Below are 22,666 nucleotides of genomic sequence, written 5' to 3'. Positions count from 1 at the left end.
TTACTTGGAGATCGGCAAACATGCCCATGCATGTATGGATACAGAGATCAAAAGATAGTTTCCAGTCTCTCCGACTTACGAAGAAATGCAGTGCTTTGCAAAAGTTTTGAACCAACCCTTTATTTATTTATTTATTTATTTATGAGGCAGAGTTTTAGTCTTGTGCAAAAGTTGTCCAGTCTTTTCACGTTTTTCTTTGGACATTGGCTGCTTTTTCACTCATTTTCGGTCCTTGTACCTGACGGTTTTCAGAAGAATGTCGTTTTATTTGCTAAGCTTCTTACACAGGAAATGTGTTTTGTGTCTAAACATAACACATCTTAACAAGGAACCGGTTTTTAATCTTATCTTTATCTGCTTTGTTATAGCAGTCTGTTTCAACTGTTCTATTTGTTCCCCCTTTTTTTTTTATTGAATCTACCAAAAAGATAACCCAGTTTGATGTACATAAAGTAGTATTTTTGCACTATTTTGCAAGACCTGAGAGATTTGTCTGGCCCTTCAGTCACTGAAGTCTCATCAGAAATGGTCTCAATTGAATGCTGTCTGTCAAGAAGCCGCTCTAAGTAAGGGAAACAGAGAGAAAAGCTGAAATGTGCCAAACTACACAAGAACTGGAGTGAAAATCAGGGACAACAGATCTAAATGATGAATGATGAAAATTGAATTTTTTTGGTTCAAATTATTGTCAGTTCAAATTAAAGGTCAGGAGAGAAGCATGACAGTGAGTGTCTACAGTCATTTGTAAAACACTGTGGGGAGGAACACGGGAGGAAAAAAGATGTATTTTTACAAGATCCTGAGAAAGACCTTTTCTTCCCTGCGCAGGTACTGCAGCTAGTTGTTAATGAATTCAACCAGGTCCGAGTATGCCTTGGGATGACTTTGTGCCCTTACACCAGGAACTCTCTTCAGATGTCTTTGACTTTTATAAAAACTGTATCTGCTGCCAAGCAAGGATTTCATGTTTTCTTAGTTTAGGCCAAGCTCCAAATAAAAATCCATGAATCTCTCCCACAGGTGTGTCTTCCATCGGTCTCAGTACTGACCAGGAAGTGAGCGGACTTAAATTAAAAACTTTTCTCGCAAAAGCAACATGGGATCTCGCAAAAGTACTATACTATACTGCCACTTGTTCTTTAGTAAAACAGCTCAGTAATTCTTCCACTGCTGGCATTGTATGTCTTTGAGATGAGACTCATTCCCATGTCAAAACTTTATAGCAGCCAATACTGAAATATTATAGGAGATAATATTTGAACAGTCCATCTGTCAGAGGAGTCACAACTTTATAGCGGTGTATCTTCCTTGAGTTGTTAGGGATTAAGTTATTCCTCTCTACTGCATTCTGGGCCAAACAAGATTGTTAGGGTGTGTAACGATAGCTGGATCATAAAGAAATAAAAGCAGGTAAGTTGTGCAATAATGCTGTTGGAGACGGGCAATAAAGTAAGATGAAATGAGGCAAAGTTCCTAAACCAAAGTTTGGATGATCCACACACTGAATATCAGGAGATAATACTGTATTGCAATAACAGAGATAATAGCAAAGATATTTTGCTTCAATCGCCATTTTATGATCTGTTCCCAGATAGTCCAGGTGACATGCAGAGAGACGATCTCCTTGCATAATACAGTTGTCTGATTTTAAACAAGAGTCAGTTGTACTTTGACAAAAGAGCATCAAACAGAATTCTTTTTAAACCAGTTAAAGATCTTTTAGGGGAAACCCTCTCAAAAGGAAACTGTTGTTCTTCACTCGAAGGTTACTATGTCAAAGGCACAGTAACCATGTTTGATTGTGCGCGGATCAGCTTCCTGGTGAATGTGTCTCCATGCGGGAAGGTCATCTTGCGGGAAGTGCAGAGTTTCTGTGTACAGAAGAGTTTGGGTGATTTAAACATCTGGAATGTGAGTGGGCCACTGACAGAGGAAGCTCCTTATTGGTCAGTTAAGTGTTAATGGACACATGAGATGTTAACGCATCAGACCGCAAGCAAATTCTTGAAAAACACAGTCATTTTCTTACTAAAAACCAGATGAGAAAAGTGATCATATTCTCATACGTGTAGCGCAAAAAAAATAATTCAGCATAAAGACCAGACAGGACAAAGCAACTAGACTTCCTGTATTCAAAGATAACAAAACCCAGAAGATTTAAAGATCTGTAACAAACACGTTGTTTTTCTATTCCATATAGTGCTAAAGCAAAGAACTCTCTGACATTTTAACACTAGTGGTTTATGTTAGGTTATTATTTCTTGGCTTGTTATTGCTTCATGAGGCTGGCAGAAAACAAACGAACACACACCTTTGTGCTAAACTACATTACTTGGTGGCAGTTTAATTTTTACTGCATAGTCATGAGAGTAGTTTAGATGTGTATCTTATAAATGTAATGTGGGTTTCTTGTTCTTTCTTTACTCTATTATGCTGCTGTCTGCTAAGTGGCAGTTTTTTGTATGTCAGCTTAAATCCATATACAGCAAAGCATGTGACTTTAAAAAACACTTGTTTTACTTCTAAAGCCAGCTGCTTCATACTTTGAACTTACCAGCACTCCTCTGGTGATGACATCACTACAATTAGTAAGTCACTGACTTAGTGGTCACTGACACATGCCTGCTGCTGGCTGTACTGGAGTAAGTAACTACCTCAAATGAATGCAACTGTTAAAGCCTGAAAAACATTCACACGCTGAGGGGATTATTTGTTGGTTCTGAGTCAGCTTCACAGTTGTCTCACCTCTTTCTGCTGAAATGTATCATTTTACCTCATAATGTGTCATTATAGGTGAGCTAAAGCAACTCTCATATGTTTTGGGCGTAATTTCAGTCTGTACGGACGTATCCGATGTGAAGTGCTGTGCTAAAGTCTTGGGCAAACCTTCATTTCTTTATATTTTGGTGGGAAAATTGAAAATAGCTGCAGCTATTTACCATAGTGAAACATGCAACCTTTCATGGCAATACGATATGTAAGACAATATCTGAGTTTGTAGAATTCTAACAAGCTTGAAAGGCGATATTTGGTAATTCCACCTTTATTCTTCAACACAACTTGAACTCTTAGACAAGCTTTCTTGTTATTTCTCTTAAGTAGTCGTCAGGAATGGTTCTCCAGGCTTCTTGAAGGATATTCCTAATTGGACGTTGTTCCGTTCTCTGTCAAGATAACAGACCTGGTCATATGTGCTGTTCCTCTCTCCTGACCGCTGTACTGACGATGATTTGAAAGAAAAATTTCACATTTGGATTTATCATTCTGCAAGACCTGCTGCCACATATTTTTGGTCCAGTTCTTGTATAATTTGGCATATGCCAGCCTTTTCTCGCTGTTTCCCTTTCTTAGGAATGGCTTCCTGACAGACATCCTTCCACTGAGACCTTTTCTGCTTAGGTTTTGGCAAACATTAGATAGATCCACAAGAAGGTCCAGATGCATATCTTAGGTCCTCTGTCAGGCCTTTGCTTGTTTTATTTCGGTTTCCTAAGGATATGACTTTCAGATATGGTCCATCTGCTGTAGATAGTCTTTTAGGCCTCCACTTGGTCAGTTTTCTCAAGTACACACTCAACACTATGTTGCGAAATGCCAAGTTTTCAGCTAACAGCTTTTTGTGAATCACCTTGGTAATGAAACTGTGTTATCTGAAATGAGAACAAACTATGTGTTTTTGAGGCAGGCTGCTAGTAACAATTTAAAATTGTTTCTTTGCTAAGATGTTGTGTTTAGGCACAACACTGGTTACTTCCTTGAGTTGAGTGCCTTTGCTTGAATATTTCAATGGTGAGTGTTAAGTGGCTTAACAAACAAAAAACAAAAGAAAAAAAAGGCATTTGTACAATTTGTACAATGTCCCTCAGGATATAGGACGAAATCATCTATTTGGCTTAGACTGCATCAAAGTCCATTATCATGACATCACTAAAGAGTAAATCTTCCACTGCACACATTAATATAAGGTCATTGTGAAGGAAATGTTGTTGTATATCTGGTTTTACATATTCTGTACTTGTAGTAGATGTTTTTGACTGCAATGTGCACTTCAGTACTAGGCCATTAAGTAGGCTGCATCAGACAGCATTCAAGTAAGATAATACACCATGATCTGTGCAATGGACGGCAATGGAAGCAACTGTCTGACGGCATGAAATGACATGCAATTGCTTGGTGATAGTCAAGAGTTGCTTTATCCACTTTATAAAAACTGCATGAACCATGCACAGTGGGCATATTACAGATTAAGTGGCAGGATAATAACAGTATAGACAGTAAACAAAATGACATATGGCAGGCCTTTTTGTATCAGCTTTCCAGATGAACTTCCAGTAGATACAGATAGATTTTATGCTTCGTGGGTTTAATAGAGGTGCTTTTAAAAGCTCAGGCCCAGGCTCATTAATAGCAGTGTAACGGAAACAGACAGCAGAAGGGATGAAAGTGGAAAATAAAACAATAACCTTTTATGAACACTGGCAATTAAAAGACTATAATATTATAGTCATTTAGAATTCACTGACAAAAAAATCAATGAGACCTTAATATCACAAAGCAATATTTGTATACGCGTCAGTAATGAGAGATGCCTACCAAGGACTTCCATGGATAACATCACGCTCTTTTTTTATCTGGCAACATGGATAGAAGAATCAAGCAGATTGTGCAACGCATGCTTCCTGTGTTCTTTTTGCTGTGTTGACACACATAATCTATTGTTACAGTACTGATGTAATAAATGAAAAGTTGACAGGGCTGTTGTAATGTCCAGCTATCAGCCTGTCTTACTTTTACTTCTAACAGTTCTTCCAGTTGTAACGGAGTGAATTATGATATTTTGTACCATTAATGTTGCCCGTTTCTCTATTTCAGTTCCAGGTCCTGGGCAGATTCTCGAGAATCCTGCGTCGGTGTGAAGCATTCATTACTCCTGCAGCGCACAGATCCTCCTCAGTGATGCCGCTGTAGAGTTAAAGATACATTTAATATTCCAGCATCAGACACAGATCGTCATACTTGCTCACAGTTTTTCCTTCTTTTTAACCAGTAATGAAAAGGTCTGCTTCTAATGTGCATCCACTGAAAGTTTGCACTCTATCTGCGGTTATTGCAAAGCTGTTGAGTCAAAAAAGTCTCGTGCAAAAGTTTTATTTAGTTACAAAATCTCCTACTGGGTTAAGATTCCTACAATGCAACTGAAAGAAGAAACAACTGTGACACAAACAAGAAATCACGTGTTCATAAAGAATTAAGTAAGAATGTCATAATGTTTGTATTACGCATTTCACATGTGCAGATTTGACAGAAACCAAGTTCCATTGTGAAGAAAAAAGACAAGCAAGATCGAAAGTAGTGGGGAAAAAAAACATGATTCATTGGCCCAGTGTTGACATATGACATATGAGTTTATATTAAAGTGAACTATATGTTTCCAAGAAGCACAATGCCTCAGAAAAGATGCCCATCCCCTTAGTTCCTCTTCACTGCTCATTGTTGCCTCCCAGAAAAGTGTGTTGAAATGACCTTTCACTCACATGAGCTTTTTTTCTACTTGTTCCTATGTTTATAATTGTTTATCAAAGCATGTTTGGAAAAACTGAAAGTGTTTTGTTTTGAATTTACACATTTACTATTACTCCCCTAAATGCATGGCATACAGGCAATCAAGCATTTAAAGTACTGTTCTGGAAACTGGACAGCTATGAGGATAAACTAACAGTATGTTTGTGTGTCGTTGTCCTTTTTCAAACTGTGTCTGTGAAGAACGGGCAGACTGAATTTGTATGCGGCATTCTCAAATGTTTATGTCTGTGTGATTTTAATCATTGGCCACAGGAATTAAGAGATTAAAACAATAAATAGATAAAAGCAAAAACAGAGAATAAAGTTATACTTATCCAGCTTTTTGTGAGCATCTCAACTTCCTGATTACATTTTATAAAGTTGTGGCTTTCTGGCTTGCCCATACATTTTTCCTCGCCACTTTAAATGCCTGTTTGATGGTTAAAATCAAGCTTTGTGTTTACAATTAGAATTAGGCTATGATTATAATAAGGGTTGCTACTTATTTGTGATAGTTAAAATGAAGAAAAATGCATTAATGTCAATAAATATCCTCACAGATAATTAGAAAAACATGTCTGCATGCCCCTCCCCACACACAGAGTGGAGCAACATGGAGTCACTCCAGGAGCGAGACATATATCCTTCTGGACTGATACACTTGCGTTATACTCATGATGATCTTACATAAATATCAAAATTAATGTTACCTGAAATAATCCAGATCATCCCAACCATTGAGGCTAAGTCCCAGGGTGTATTTTTGAAGGCCCAGAGTACTAAGAAGTTCCTGCACAGTCTCCGGTGCGCCTTGCAGGGTTGACACCTGCAGTGAGATAAACTATATTGGATTATTTATTTAGTTAACAAAAATTGGACCTTATATCTTTGTCTTTGAAAGCAAGATCACGCCTACCTCTTTCTCCCAGCTGCATCCTCTATCTCCATGCATGGAAGGGCCATTTCTATAATTCGTCCTCTGGTAGGGTATAGATGGGCCTCTCTGCTCTATGGGGAAAAAGTCAACTTCGCTGAGGGATTTGGCAATTTGCAAAGCAGTGAGTGAGTTGTCTCCTGTAGGTCCAGGGGGCTGATGATCCACTATCCAGGAAGCAGTGGCCTGACACTGTGTGTGAGTGTAGGGGAGAGCTGATGGTGCCTTAGCTGCTTTGATAGGGTTGGTCCTTTCTGGAAGAAGCTGATGTTGATCCCTTCTCACCTTTTCCCTCATGATTGCTGAGTGATTCATATACAAGTTCTTTACACTGACTTCAGGCTGTAGGGAGTCCTGAACAATATTTTTACTTTGATATTTGCCTGTGGGTGGTGAAGTCTGTTCTTGGCAATGTGAAATGGCTTTACGTGATGGTGGAGGTATGGGAGATGGGTTTTTGGCTGGAAAGAGCTGATAAGAAGAGTGGGATTGGGATGCATGAAGGTCACTGGTTGTCAAATACTGGGACAGCATGGCTGGAATTTCAATTTCTGTAAAGTCTGATCTGCGGCCGGGTCTGCTGTCAAAGCCATGCCTCCCTGAGACTTTTGGGAGCTGCAAAGCCTCATTACCAGACCAGATCACCTGAGGATCCCTTCGATGGGGAAGCGCATCTTCCACCCTATGTGGCACGGACACGCCTTCAAAGATGTAGTAAGCGGGATTGGTGTAGCTGCTTGGATTTAGTTTGGCGGGAGCAGCTGAGGACCTGCAATGAATTAAAAAAAGCCCTGAATTAAGCTAACTCAAGCACATACAAAAGTAACTGTCATCCATTAGCTACACAGCTTTGCAATATTTCTTAGAGTTTTGTTTCAGTTCCCAGAATGAGTTAGCTCCTTTCAGTTAAAATAAGTTTTATTTTTATTATTATAACATCTGTAAAAGGTGACTGGAGTAAGATTTAAGAAGTTCAGATGAGGTATTACTGTATACTTTGTGAAAGCAACTGAATCATATAAGGATGCCATATGATTTTATTAAAATCATATTTTATTTTTTATTAAACCAGTACATCAAAGAAGAGGTACTGGTTTAATAAACCAATGCATCACTATCTTTTCATGCTCAATGTGTAAACAAATTTAACCAAACTGACAAAGAATAAAGCATTTTATATTTTTAATTCATATTAATTATAATAATTACCGACAATTTTTTTTTAAAGTTTGTCAACTTTTTTTCTTTATTTGGTTGAGTTGGGGTGGGGTGGGGGTGGGTGGGGGGTGTACATCCATGACTTGGCTTGGCTTACGCCAGTGGCTTACGCCACATCTCCAACAATCTTGGCTCTGTGTTTAAGCCAGGATTATACTCACTTACAGACGTGTATGCAGGCAGCTGCAGACTCTACATTCACGTAGTCATTAGTTTTATATTTTCCACCTGGAGTCTGCATTAAGGACTCGTGCATTTTTCGCAGAATGTAACATAGGCACAAGACGTCATCAATGAGTCATATTCCGGTGGATCCTCAAGTGTAAAGGGGTGCAGTAGCTAAAACACCAGCGTGTGAAGTGCCCATAAGGGCTTAGTTACACATACCTTACTCTACATACCACAAACTACACATAATTCACCCAAGCAGACTTCAAACTTGGAAAAAGCACGAGATTAACAATTTGGCCGTGATGTTAGATGGCATCTGTGTCTGAAAGCAAGTGTAATCCCAGCCAAAGACCTGCACAGCAGTTTCTAATAGTTTCTGACAGAGTCAACTAAAGATATATGGCTTTCATATCACAATGCCTTCAACAAGAAAAGCCCATCTGCATGTATTTAACTAACCAGCAAAGTTTCTCAATGATGCTGCACTTTAGAATGCCAAAAATGTATTCTAGTCTTGGGAAATTTGTGCCATCAGACGCCAGAGATTGGGAAACGTACGTTTTCAGACATTCAGATTAAAGTAATTAAAGTAGTACATTTCAACATCTATGCCAGTTAGATGGGAAACAAATTTCTGAGAATCTCTCAAAAAATTCTCTAAAATAAGTGTATACAGTGGAATGTGAATCTAAATGTAAGCATGATAGTATGGAAAAATATAGACAAAATGTGCTCACATCCACAAATCATTTGTACAACGTCTGTCCCAGAAAATGTCACGAGCCCCTTTTCTTGACAAATGACGCTGTCCTCACCTGGTTACAGGGATCCGTGTCACTGCAGGAGACATGTGTCCCCTACCAGAGCCTTTATGATCTTTCTCAATACTGAAGCACTCTGGAAAAGTCAAATCACAGGAAATGAAAATCTCATTTTCTAGTATACAAAATGGACTTACAAAACTAAGTCTGTTTGGGGTGATTAGGCCAAAGGCTGTTGCCAGTTTGCAATCACACAGCATAGTGGTGTTTGTGTGTGTTGTGCCTGACCTGACGGCATAATACCCATCTGTCCTGTCTCAGGATGCATCTGGTCAGGGTCAGTCAATCGGGAGCCAAAAGAGGAAGCAGCCGATAGATACCAGCAAGTGTAAAGCCAAGCCAGGGATCATTGAGGAACCAAATAGAGGAAGCAATGTGAAACTCACAGGAGTCAAAGAAAGTGACAGAGGATGAAGATGAAGGTTTAGTGGGAAGTGATAGTGCAAGCAAGGCAGAGATTAAAAGAAGACCAGTTTCATGTGACCCACCATAGATCTTCTCCCGCATTGCTTGCTTGTCCTTGGGTACATGAACTCTGACACGTCCGCGTATGGAGCCCATTTCCTCACCTCGGTGACTCAGAAAAGTCTCAAACTGGTCAGATGCACCCGTGACGGAGCGCAGAGCCACACAGCATTCACCTATGGCAAAGATATTTTTTATAAAAATGCTCGTTAGATCAAGTAAAACTTTGCTTATCTGACACGAGATGTTTGCAAGATTATAGTACATTTAATAAAAAACACTATTGCATAGTTGGGTCTTTGAAGCCACTGGTTAGCAATGCTACAGTCATGAAGGGACATTTTATAAACTTGCTCAGTGACCAACCGTATGATTCAAACCCATCACATGACTTCACAGACAGCAGCATGTGTTGATCTTGAAGATAATCCATCTCAGACATAACTGGAAGGAGCTATAATAGGACACAAAGAGAAACACAAGTTAAAAAAAATAAATTAGATAACTTATATTTTTAGCCATCTCCCAATAGTCTGAATGTCTGACCTTTGGTAGTTGTTTGAAGGACCAGGCGAGTTTGAGAAACCCAGGAACGTCACAGCTCTGTGAGTCATTCTCACTTGAACGTCGCGTCTCTGCAAAGAGAAATACTAAAGATAAATGATTCTGGTGCATAATGCTTCACAAAAAAATCACTTACTGATATGAAACCATACCTTCAAGGCACAAGGAATGAAATTCAATGAAGAACTTTGCCTTGCTCGCCGTCTTCACAATCGCCTCAATACCTTCAAGAATAATCCAGGCCCTCTCCGTGCTGGAATTTGAATCTGTTTGAATTGAAAATATTGCACTGTTCATTTCACGAAGACATTCTGTCAAAGTGCTTATGTCCAAAGGGCGGCAACAACCATGACAGCACCTGTTTTGGAGGTGGACTGTGATGTCACTCCCACTTGATATGTGGCAAAAACAGGTGAATGATCACTTGTGAAGATGTCATCTGTGCAACCTGGTAAGAGATCATATATTGCACAACTTAAAAAGCCGCACTAAATATCTCTGTGTGCTGTTGCTACAGCAGCATGACTTTGTGGTAAAGCACATGAGCTGTTAATCATATTTGAAGGAGTGTGTCAAAATAATATCCAGTATATGTTTTGTTTCAACACTTGAGTTTGTCAAAATAGAAGTGTGGCTTAAAGAGAGGAAATGACTGTTGCTTTCAGAATGGCCCACAAACGTTCACTTTATTGGGCAATAGGTGACTGGTCATTACCGCAGCAGTCTGCATGACTTACCGTATGCAGTGCAGGTGATGTGCGTCTCTGGGTAGGACTTCCACAGAATCCTGTCACACCATGATGGTACATTGACTCGCACCTACAGAAATCCATTTAGCCATAAAATAATTAACAGTGCATTGTATTGGTCGTATTCATAGTGTGCGCTCTGAAGGATTTCTGTTACGCCAAACATTCACATTCTAGAAAGGAGTTTAATGCTTAGCCTCCTATTTTTAGACAGTGGGTCAGCTAGTGTCAATCACCAAAGCACTTCAGACCCTAAGTTACAAAAAAAGTAACAAATAACTCGTCTTAATGACTATATATTTAGAATGTTTCAGGGGTCTTTTCTTATCTTATCATTTCTTATTATTTACATACTTGAATGATTTAAATTTGATTTTTGGGTGATTTGGATCCAGCCCTGAAAAGGTCTGGACCAGAGGTGACCGTGCTTTTGCCCTGGCAGCCCCGAGCCTCTGGAACAATCTTCCTGCTGCTATTCGCGCCTCTGATTTTATTTATTCATTTAAATCTCCGTTAAAAACTTACCTGTTTGACTGAGCGTTTTCAGTTAGTTAGTGCACATCCCCTATATTTTACCCTTATGTTATTTATCTTCTACTAATGTTCCACTGTATAAATACCCCCACTTTATATTTATGAATACCCAGTAATTTTATCTTCTAAACTATGCTCTAATGTTTTATTTCTTATTTTGTCTGTACTTTTTGGGGGTTCTTTGTACTCTGTTATAGCCTTTTATCTTATATCTTCTGTTTTAACCTTGTTGTGAAGCACTTTGGTGTACCTTCGGTTTTAAATGTGCTATATAAATAAAGTTGCATTGTATTGTATTATTGTTTGCACACACTTTTACTACATCTTTTCATTCTCAAAAAAAAAAAATACACAGTGAAACAAAAAGTCAGCTTCATGTAAAGCACATGTGCTAATCCAGTTCCAGAATGAAGTAACAACCACCGGAGGCACCGTTACAGACAATGAGACGTCTAGCAACATGCCATTAGTATTGATAACAACTTCAAAAGTTATTCCCAATTTTTGCAAACTATAAATATTGTTTTTATTTTCGAGATGTGTCATCTGTTGTGTGTTGTTTTTTTATACATTCCCCCTGTTTTTCAGAAAGAAAGAAAAAAGAAAGCAAGCTCACCCCTGAGGTCTTGTACTTTTGCCACAGGTAGCAATCTCTAGAGCCACGTTCATACCGATAGGTGGGTGGAAATGCTATCTTCTCTTCCTCTTAACCATGATAAATAAAGAAAGTGAGAAGAATAAGAAAAGTCAGTGTAGCACATAATGAGATCATACCGTTGCTATTACGAAATTGCATTTCAGCATTTTTCACAATGCGTGCAGATATAATACTGGACTTTCAATATAAAACAAGGCAATACTGAAACTCACTGAAATAGAGAAAGGCTTTTCTTTTGTGTCTCTCTTGGGTCAGCTGGTCTGCGCACATTAGCTCCTCAAATTCCCTTTTGGATACATGCTTCAGGATGTCCTGGAGTTAGTAAGCAGTGACATCAGTGTATAGGATGTCACAAATAATTGTTATTTCACATGTACTATTAGGAAAAACCTCAAGTGTGCTAAATCACTCAGTATGTTAAAAAACAGGAGAACAAAGAAATAAGCAGCGTCAGTCTGACCTGTACGTCCAGGTCAAGCCTGTAGTTGAGGTCTCCACACCAGAATAGATGGGTGAAGCGCAGGCTTATGTCAAAAGCAAAGAGCTGTTTGTCACCCAGAGACAGCAGCCTGAGGATGTCCACAAAGTTCTGGTTCCTCCTGGGCATTAAACAAAAAGAGATACAACAAAATAAAAAGTATTTTTAAAAGAGCAAGAAATGACCAGAGCACACACAGTTTCTAAACACATTTGGAGAATGCACCTCAGGACTTTGTCACTTCCAGACGTCAGGTGGCAGTTGACGAACCCAAAAGACGTTCCATTGAAATGGAAGGAGACCCCAACAGCTCCCTTGTTACCTGAAACAATAGAAGCAGTCAACCTTAAATCTAAAGGTTAATGAAACATCTTGTTCTTGTAAAATCATGCACAGATTTTTGGGGTCTTTGCTTCCTTGATGCTGTATATTTACTGTATTTGCTTTGTGTGCACTTGTGATGGTGAGATCATGCAGAGCAGCCTACCCAATGTGTTCCCCAAGCCAGTCTTCACGCTGGCTGTGTTCACATGGCTGATGCGACTCTCATGCTCAGGCTTTACAAACACGGCCAGCCTTATATTCCAGAGGGACTGCACTGCCACCTACAGGACAATACCCCACATTGTAATACTGCATTACTGTTTCCAACCACTCAAAACAATTATTTAACCATTTCCAAAAAGGCAAACTCTGGAGTGAAATGCTTTATTTTTAGAGCCTGTTGTTGTTAAAAATGTTCCTGTTTAAACATTTTTACTGTATGAGACAAGATGTGTGTTCCCTTGCACTTAGTCATGTATATATATTAATAATTGGGCTTTTACATAAGCGTTATTGCCCTTTAAAACTCTAAAGTGTTATTGTTTTAATTGTATATGCCATAGGAAGAATTAAGCACTGATTTACATGAGCTTAAAATACAAAATCTGTGAAATTTTAATGACAGAGCTGACCCAATTGTAGAACATGGCAGAAGATTGATATTGATATTCATTTAACCTGTACAGTAAATTGTAGGACTACTTTTTTTTTAATGTAAGCCTCACTTTTGAAATATTTCTGGTCAGATCAAAGGTATTATAGCGCGTGAACTCAACGTTTGTATAAAAATCAAACAGAATAATATAAAATTACATATGTGGAGATTTATAAAGATAAATGTTTTAATAGCTGGATGATTCTTTTAGATGTATGCACATGATTTCTGTAAGGAGCTTTTAGAAAACTGCAAATCGGTTTTAATTTTTTTTATTTAGTTTTAATAACGTAATTATATAAAACTATACATGCAGGACATGGATATATTGTGATGTTATGTATGTAAATAATAAATAAAAGATAATTAAAATGCTGTTGTGCAGAACAACTCATGAGCTGACTGTGAAATAAAGCTCCTCAATTTATCCTATTAGTGGACCTTGCCTCTGAGTGTTGAAGTACTGATTACAGTTCTATGACAATTAACAAACTTTAATGTATAAATTCAATCAACCTCTTATTTAAGTCATCTGGACGTAGCGTTTTCAGTGGGTGAAACATTTCGTCAGTCATCCAAGTGACTTCTCTGAGACTGAAGAAGTCACTGATGAACAGATGAACAGAATCAACTTTTTGGGATTTGCTTACCTGGATGATTTAACATGCATCAAGACAACCCATCTCTCTACATTTACATGTGATGGATTTATTTACTCCATATTTAGCCATAAGAATTCAGCTGAGAAGAAAATTGAGAAAAGGACTCCTACTTGTTTGAAATCGATGTGAGTATAGCTGCGAAGGGTCGCTTTGATGTGTTCTGTCCACTCTCTTTCCCCCTGGGGGTTTTCCTGAGTCCCTAAGGCGTAGATGTCATGAGGAAGCAAGGCGGTTGAGTCATCAGGGGTATGTCCCAAACCGCAGCAGGTCACCCACGACTGTAGACTTCGAGGAGGAGGGGAGCCACCTGCACAATTAAAACAGAAGAAATCAGAGTTAAAATGATCACCTAACAATAACTCAGCACAATGCTGTCTGGCTGTGAAAAAAGACTCCCATTGTGTTTTAATGTTTACCCATATTCCAGGTGCCAACAAAAACGGAGATCACATCAGGTTCACTCCGCTGAGAGTGCCTGGTTTTCATCAGCTGGAGGAGCTGGCAGAACGCATCGCATTTCTAAAAGAAATGACAATGAATTACGATGGGAGAAACAGCAGATTCCAGTAAATAAAAAACTTCAGTATCGCGCCTTACCCGTGCACTCTCAAACGTCATCTCCCGCGGTGTGCTGTGGTGGCTGTCAACCATCATGCGTACCTTGGCTGGACTGCTCTGAAACTTGACAATCTGAAGGACTGATAAACAGGGAAAAAACTGTAAATAATAAAGTAACACATACATATAATAATTATTAAACAATAGTTTTGCTTTCAAGAGATATGTTTTAGCCACTGTAAATAGTTAGGAAACAAAGCAAAGATTTCCTTACTTCTGTCATGTGAGACTCTTTCTATACCAAACGAGCCAGTCTTCTTGTCAAAAAGCAACACTCCTGCGTCCACATCCACAGAAACAGTTTGTCTGCCATACCTCAACATCTTCACCTGAAAAATAGATATCAATACATTTAAGGGCAGAGATGAGTTCAGTTGTCTTGCTTTCAGTCGTCTCTTTAAAAGACGGCATGTAACTGAAGAACAGACTATAGATTTTTGATGGCCGTAAAACTTGAGGCTTTTTTTCACTCTAGTTTACCTGAAAGGAGTAGACTGGCAGCTGCCGGGCATTGCTCTTTGCGGGCGTTACACAGGTCGGTGTTGGTTCAGGAGGGGGTGGGTTGGGCTGCACTGCCAGGTTGTGATTAGTCACAGCATCTTGTAAAGCTTTTAATACCTTTATGGGAAAATGATATCAAATGCATTGTTGCAATGTATAACTTGTGCTGTCTATCAGGAAAAAAAAGGATTTGTTTTAATTTGTCATTGTTAACACGTTATTATCACTTAACCGAACGCTGTGACTAAAGGTAAACTTTGGAAAGGATAAAGCCTAACAAAAAGAGCTCCCTGGTAGTTTGTTAAAGCATTTTAATTCTTAGTTATGTAGCTTTATTGCCCATGTAAGAAGTATATGAATGAATTTTCGAGTGTTAGACCTTTTTCAGCTCCACAGCAGAAGTTTTATTTTTATCGTAAACGTACCTTTTTCTCCAAAGAAGAAAGGAGACTGACCAAAGCTGAGATCTTACACAACAGGTTCTCTATATCCATGTCTGAACCCTTGTTGACAATTAAGAAAAAGCACTCAATTAGTTTGTCTATATGGATGTCTACTACATTTAGTGTATAATGTTAAGAAAAAAAACATAATATATGGTTTGTATTGTACCTGTGCCTTGAGGGGTGTTAAGGAGCAGCTAGGATGGTCAAAAACTTTGGCCAGGGTCTCCAGACTTGAGAGAGTCAGATCAATCTCACTGTTGAATAAATAAATGCACGATTTTAATTTACCCATTATTCATCTGTTCTTAACTTCTTATCCAATTCAGGGTCATGAGGAAGCTGGAGCCTATCCCGAAAGGTGGGGTAAACCCTGGGAATGTCTATCACAGGGCTAACAGAGAGTAAGATCGCTCAGTCTCAAAATCACACCTGTAGACAATTTAACATTACCATTAACCTAATAACAATGTCTATGAACTGCAGGAGAAAGCTGGTTTACCACAAGAGAACCCACACAGGTACAAGAAGAACATATGAACTCCACAGAAAGGCCCCAGTGGACCTGCAGTAGATTCAAACCCAGAACCTCCTTGTGAGGCAATAGTGCTAATGCTTTCCTAATCGGTCTCACACATATGTAAATTTTAAAGAACTGAATCAAAAATTAAGTCTATTTAAGTGAATTAGTGTATATCCTGCATATAGCACACAGTGACACCTTGCGTGTGGCAATAATAGTCCATACACTGCAGGCTGCTACAACTGGTCAAAAGCTCAGCACTGAAATCAAGTGTAAAATGATGCTAACCTGTTGAGGCCTTGGCAGGCAGCACCCAGAGTGCGTTTGAGGTGGCATAGTGTTGTTGCCCCCTTATGCACATTCTCAATGTCAAGAGGAAGCTCACTGAAGAGGTAGTCATTCAACAGGCCAATCACATCACCTGCAGTACTATTAAATAAATGAGGAAAAATCAGATTATATTGTATAAACCATGAAAGCCATTTCTTTTTTGTAGTGAATATGAGAGAAACAGAGTAGGCTAAGAGCAGAGGTTTAACACAGAGCAGACAGTATATCAGCACAGTTTATTAATAGGGCAAAAAAGTCGAAAGAGGGAAGTGCTTCACAAATAGTCGCTATGCTTGATCGCCAACAGGTGCATAAGCTAATAAAAGTGTTGATTAGATGCAATCATATTAACGTGAAAATAGAAATTAATATACAGCATACGTTTGTAAGCAACCACATTCATGCATGTGACTTTATGTGATGCAGTAATATCAAATATGGACACTTCTTATTAAAAAGGGCTAATAATTTATAACATTAACTGTGCAAGGAATATCTATGAAATAGGTGTATTTTTGGCAATGGAATTATTTAATAAATATACCTGGACGTGTTTAGCTCTTGCAACTTATTGAGAAACAGGGCATGAGGGGCTGCTTTTGCTGGGGAGCCTGTGAAAGGTACTGTGCCGACAGACGCTGGAGCAGAAGTTGGCTTCTCATCATCTGTGCATACGCAAAACACAACATTTGAACATTACAGCGCAGAGCGAAGGATCTAGACATTATTAAAGCCACGTTTTATTATGTGTACCACATGCAGGTTAATATATGGTACAGACAAGACAGATTTAACATGACATGCAACCTGAGCTCTCGTCACCACTGTCCGTATCACGGGGAACAGGATACAGCAGAGGAGTGACCAGGCCTTTGTGGGGTTGCTGGTATCCCAACACCAAGTCCTCCAGTGTCCGGAAACAATTCACCTGCACCCCTTGTGTTGTCTATAAAACACACAAATGCAACAGCAGATGATCAGTTTAAAATGTCTTGACCTAGCATAAATTCTCATTCTACACAGGAGAAAACAAAAAAAAGTAATGCAGAAGGTAAGGGATGCAATAATTCTGTTTAAATCAGTTGAGTAGTTTGAATTAGAAAGAGTATTTCACTTTTAAAATGTTGTGCATAGAAGTACAGATATTACTGCATAGCTTCAACGTATATTTAAACGAATGTGCTACTATATGAAGGCCTTGTTCGGATCCACAAACACTGAAATGAAAAGTTCTTAAACTTGTTAAGAATCAACAATGAGATTTCAAGATTGTGCAGAGAAAATCTTCCCAGACTATGTTAGAAAAGAATTAAATTAGTAAATAGATTTCAATTTGTATAACATATCTTGTTTTCAATGAAAGTTTCACACGAGACCTCCACCCCCTTCCCTCTTCCGAAATCTTGCTTGGTGGAGCAAAGCAGAAGTATTGATTTGCATGACAGAAAAAGGCACATGCAGATGATTTTCTGTGATAAAAGGTGTCCCTGAGAGATTTAGAAAGCTTTCCCTTGTGGCCCAACAGAGAGATGACGTCACTTACAGCTATTTCCTATAGCAGCACTTAGCTCTCTGTTTCACTGTGGCCCTGCATAAAAAAAACACTAAAATCCCCTCGCCACATAATAACAAATCTCTTTTCAAAATTATCTTTAATACATGACTAGATTCATACAACACACATTAAAACCACAAGCTCAAGTAAGCCTTCTCTAAAGGTTTTCACTAAAATCTGGAAAACTTAAAGTAACTGAAAGCAGCATGATCGGAATTTAAGATAAGGAAAAGATGCTGCCATAGGTACTCGCACTATACAAAAATGGCATGGTACATATTAGACCACAAAACCAAGTGTGCCCTTTTCCTGTGCCCTTCTTTATAAGTTTTTGTTTTCATTTTGCGGTGAGAAACCATTTTTTGGCTTGAGCTAAATGTCTGTTTTGCCAGGAACTCTTCAAATAGTATTTTTATACCACAAGGGTCTCTTGAAAAGCAATTAAAAAGAAATGAAAAGGAATAGAAGACAGTGAAAGACAAAATTGGCCCTAAAATATCTCCATGGCCCTCTTGGAAAAACAAAAAGGCAAGCGCACGACTACTGAGTTAGTGGAGCAAATCCAGTGAGGGAAAATACATACTGAAGGTTTATACACATGGCAGTGGAAAAACAACTGAAATAGCAACAGAGTTTTAGGTCTTTATTGGAAACTGGAGGATTGTTCCAAGTCAGCGGCCTTAAAAAAAAACAAACTGCCAGACAATCACTATTAAACTTGTTATTGAACTTTAATAAGCAGACACTGCTATAAAAAAAAAAAAAAAGGTCAGAGATGATTTGTGGTTTAGGCCCCAAAAATATTTATTCCTCTCACTCTCTCGCTTTCTCTCACCCACTGAGTGCGTGCTTTTGTTGGTGCAAACTTTGTGCTTGTGTGTGTTCTTTAATAGTCTAATAATCAGGTCATTTGCTAACTAAATACCCCTGCTCGAAGCATCAAAAACAGACACATACCATCTCTGGCTTAAACTCTCCCACATCCAACAGAATCATTATGCTTAACACAAACAGCCCCATATATACACATGACAAATAAGCACACCCATTGGTCAATGACTTAGTGTGTGGGTTGAGTAGGAATCTTTGAGACATTAAAACAATTTCTCCTCTGTGCTGCTGAGCTCATGCTGCAAGCATGCAGCCACATGGCAGAGATGCCATTCAAACAACAAAGTTACTGCAGTTGTAACAGAGTCTGTACAGAGACGAAACACAAACATGTTTCTGTTCTCCTCACAACAGGCAAAAACAAACCAACGTTTGATCCTTCTAACTTGAGCCGTACTCCCCTCCGTGTGCACAGTTTGTGACAAGGTTTGAGACACGTATGGTGTGCTGTTTTTACTTAGGGTCCTTTTTTCCAGGAAGAGCATCCAGGGTCATGTGACAGTGAGCACTCACCTGAACTGCTAGAAGACCATCTGCGTCAGGAAGAATACGATAGGTGTGAACATGACGCTGGAACCTTTAGAAACCAAAAATTACAGTGGTTATTGGTACTGCAAAATACTACAAGGCAAATGCTCAAAGGCAAAGTGTGTCTAAATGTAGGTTTTTATAAGGATCCCACGTGTAGCTGTAGTTAAAGACACTAATTTTCTCAGTAATTTCGCCAGTTGTTTTACAGATCACTGACTACAGATCAACAATGTGTCAAAGACCCTTAGATCATCATCTCCATCCATCACTTCACAAAACACATTCAAAGATGAACAGTGGTTTGAAGTGTTTTGCTACAGTATATTACATGAAGAAAGTGATGGAAGAAAGGTTCAGTACAAAAAGGGGGGAGGGGGGCAATTTTAAAGAGTGAATGAGATACTGAGAAAAGAATGAAGGGAAAGTGGGAGCGCTGTGACCAGCCAGGCTCAGCTTTCAGGAATGTATCTGGCTTTGGCTGATGAGCAGTCAGCGTAGTGCGGTCGCTGGAGCTCCTGCCCACTTTCAGGGGCCCCAGGGAAGAAAGAGGGGTAAGTGGGGAAACAGGGAGCAATGAGCTAGGGTTAGACTGCCTGTGATGGACTTTACTTGGACGATACCATCTGACTAGTCTGGAGAGTGTGTATTTGTGAAGTCTGCCCAGCGTGTAGGCACCACTTTTAGCCACAGATGTTTCTTCACTACCTTCTGCCAGATGATGGTGAAAGTGATGGATATGACAGGATGACAAAAGCTGCTGAATCAATTTACAAATGACGACATTCTGTAGAAATAAATGCTTAATATTTGCCAGGTCTAGGTGTACTTATTTCTGATTTTGTGTAAAAACAGAACAATAAATGAGTAATTTGATATTTTCAGTGAGCTAAAACGAATAAAATGAGACTTTCTTCCAATACATTTTGCAATATTAATACAGAGAGTCACTTATTATTGCATTTTCCCTTCTAAGTTCTGAGGGATACAGCATTGCTATCAATGGCTTCACATTTAAAATGTCCTTGTTATTAATATACCGCTTAAAGAGTATAGTCCATAAGATAATTGTGTTCGATTATGATAGGCAAGAAAAACTGCCCACTCTCTAAGTAGGTGAAATTGTGTGTGTGTGTGTGTGTGTGTGTGTGTGTGTGTGTGTGTGTGTGTGTGTGTGTGTGTGTGTGTGTGTGTGTGTGTGTGTGTGTGTACTCACAGCAGGCATAATGCATAGGCTCCTGGCACAGACTCACTGTCTCTTACTAGGTAGCTGCCATCCCTCCCTGCCCGTGCCAACAAGTCCTCTGCATACACACGGCTGATGTCACGGTGATACCATGCTGCCGTAGCCATGGCAATCAATGTTGAGAGTTATTATCATGAAAATAATCCACATGAGGTGATGACATAGGTTTACTGTCACACTTGCTCTGATGGCACTGCACTGGAGCTCTGTCACCTATGTCATCGGCCACTGAGTGTGCTGAGTGGTCTACTTTAGTGTTTCAGCCTTTCCCATGATCCTCTTCTTCATGACCAAAGTGTCAAAAAGAAGAAAATTCTATCAGCTAGCACTTCCTGGGTTCCTGGTGTTTTCTTCTGGGTCACATATCCTGTTGAATTGAGGGCACAAAGAAGAAATATCCAGCTGAGCGCAAGGTTAGTCCACTCCAGCAACAGCCTTCAGTCCATTTATCTGGTAATATCCTTGTGTAGAGAAAGACCTAGTTTCAGTTTTTGGTCGCAAGTTGCTGCACCTAGGTGGGTGTGTTCCTCCAACAAACACAGACCATCATAACAGAGTGAGAGAGGGAGAGAGAAAGAGAGAGGAGGTAGAAGAAAAACAGCAAGAAGTGCAGAGTCTGAATGAAACAGCCACCCCTCAGGCAATGACGGAGCCTCGAGCTTAACCACAAACACAAGCCCTCCTCTTGTCCCAAAACAAAAGCCCCACATGCAAACAACAGGAAAAGAAGAACCAAGAATGGCAAAATAAACAAATCAAGCTGCACACACAGCACTTACACACTCCCAGGCAAACACGCACGCAGCAAAGACAGAAACATACCAGATGGAACTCAGTCAGCACTAAAACCAGACAGGCATGCAACAGAAACCAGACTAATTCAAATGATTTCCCAGTTCTGTTGCCATATAAGGGAATAGGAACACCCTCCAAAAGTTCAGCTGATCACTGCAGTTGCCTTTCCTTCTTCCAAGCTCAGATTCCATTTGGAGTTTGTTTGGTTGGATGTAGGCTACTCTGTGAAATTTACTTTCATGCTGGAAGAGTGTGCTGCTGTGTGTGTCTCGTCAGAAAGGTTCCGTCTGCTCTGGCGTGGTCTCCAGCGGTTCTTCACAGTGCTGTCAGAGCAGAGGGAGGGAGCACAGAGGCAGAGGACAACCCCATAAGAGCACAGGGCAGACAGAGGAAGTGACTCGACATTCCAGATGGCGGACATAGCCAGGAGAATTCTTGTGAGGCCCTCAGCTTCACCACCGGAGTGTGAAACAGAATGCTGCTTCCTTTTTGTTATTTCCTCCCCATTTATTTTCTTCTTCTTCTTCTTTCCCCTGCCTTTTGTCTTCCCTCAAATTCTAAACAGAAAACACAGCCTTCCACTCATTGGTGAACTCTTTGGCTTAACTTCAATTTCTTCCTCATTTGCCAGCATCCTTATCCTCAGACATTTCAGATTCTGGCCAGCATTTCACCCCTTCTTTCTGTCAGCCAACCCGCTTTCTTGTTGTAACCCTCCCTTCACTTCCCTTCCTCTCCTGCTCACTCGTTCACTCGCAGCTAAACGCTGTGTCCATATGGTTATGATCATCCCTAACGTTCTTATTTTTGCCCTTCTAAAACATCACTCATTATTCAGCCCTCCTACGTTCCTCCCACTACATTAGCTGGAGCGAATAACTCTGTGGGAAGCTGTTACTGTTCTGCCTCTTGCTACTCAGCAGAAATGTGCTGACCACCAACCACAGAGCCCATAAAACAAATAGACACAAGTACATCCCAATCTGATGATGCATCTACTTAACCCTCAATCTGTGATCAGTTCTTTTAAGAATAACCCTGTGCTTTACACAGCATATTACTGAACCATAAAAGCCAAGCTGAAGCACTATATGCTAACTAGCATACCCACAGTGACAAGGAAATAATTAATTCACACGCTAATGTTTACCAGGGATTCATTTGTGATTATCTTATTTTAGGTAATTATGATTGACAATTACATAACTGAGCCTGAAATGTCATTGCTGGTTTGGCTGGTATTTTAAAAATCTGATCTGATGGTTCATCTGATGATGAAAATCCAAAGTGATTGCAAATCATACAGATGGTAAAAAATAAATAAATAAAAATAAGGGTAATTTATCAAATAACTGTTGAAACACTTTACTCGGAGCCATACGTTCGAACCTCAATAATAATAATAATATCCATCCATCCATTCACTTCCGTTTGTCCTTTT

General features: G+C 39.4%; 1 protein-coding gene across 2 annotated transcripts; it reads right to left on the bottom strand.

The window, feature by feature from the left end:
• Positions 1-4,174: 4,174 nt before the first annotated feature.
• On the bottom strand, positions 4,175-21,986 carry inppl1b (inositol polyphosphate phosphatase-like 1b). Of its 2 annotated transcripts, none has more exons than XM_039619702.1 (27): positions 20,401-21,986; positions 19,170-19,233; positions 17,018-17,156; positions 16,755-16,875; positions 16,169-16,309; positions 15,527-15,614; positions 15,340-15,417; positions 14,894-15,031; positions 14,628-14,742; positions 14,393-14,493; positions 14,212-14,314; positions 13,906-14,102; positions 12,642-12,759; positions 12,380-12,476; positions 12,137-12,275; positions 11,889-11,988; positions 11,635-11,723; positions 10,473-10,554; positions 10,094-10,183; positions 9,888-10,001; positions 9,718-9,806; positions 9,538-9,625; positions 9,195-9,347; positions 8,701-8,782; positions 6,479-7,265; positions 6,273-6,403; positions 4,175-4,962 (listed from the first exon to the last, which is right to left on the bottom strand). In XM_039619702.1, the coding sequence occupies exons 1-27, from the start codon at positions 20,535-20,537 to the stop codon at positions 4,869-4,871; spliced, it is 3,675 nt and encodes a 1,224-aa protein (XP_039475636.1). In that variant the 5' UTR covers positions 20,538-21,986; the 3' UTR covers positions 4,175-4,868. The 2 variants fall into 2 exon arrangements, with proteins under 2 accessions (XP_039475636.1, XP_031599080.1); XM_031743220.2 differs by having other exon boundaries at positions 6,273-6,388; positions 20,401-21,985.
• Between the last annotated feature and the right edge of the window lie 680 nt (positions 21,987-22,666).

Source organism: Oreochromis aureus, linkage group 2 (genome assembly GCF_013358895.1).
Source record: "Oreochromis aureus strain Israel breed Guangdong linkage group 2, ZZ_aureus, whole genome shotgun sequence".
Taxonomy (NCBI): Eukaryota; Metazoa; Chordata; class Actinopteri; order Cichliformes; family Cichlidae; genus Oreochromis; species Oreochromis aureus.
This window is presented reverse-complemented; position numbering and strand designations above follow the sequence as displayed.

Bases quoted from the DNA above. Each gene is read 5' to 3' on its own strand.
- inppl1b (XM_039619702.1), bottom strand. From the start codon at position 20,537: ATGGCTACGGCAGCATGGTATCACCGTGACATCAGCCGTGTGTATGCA. The intron at 12,477-12,641 runs GTAGGCTGCTCT...CTATTGTTTCAG, and splicing joins TGGCTTGGGGAACACATTGG to GTAACAAGGGAGCTGTTGGG. The intron at 10,555-11,634 runs GTGAGCTTGCTT...GGATTTCTGTAG, and splicing joins AAAAGTACAAGACCTCAGGG to GTGCGAGTCAATGTACCATC.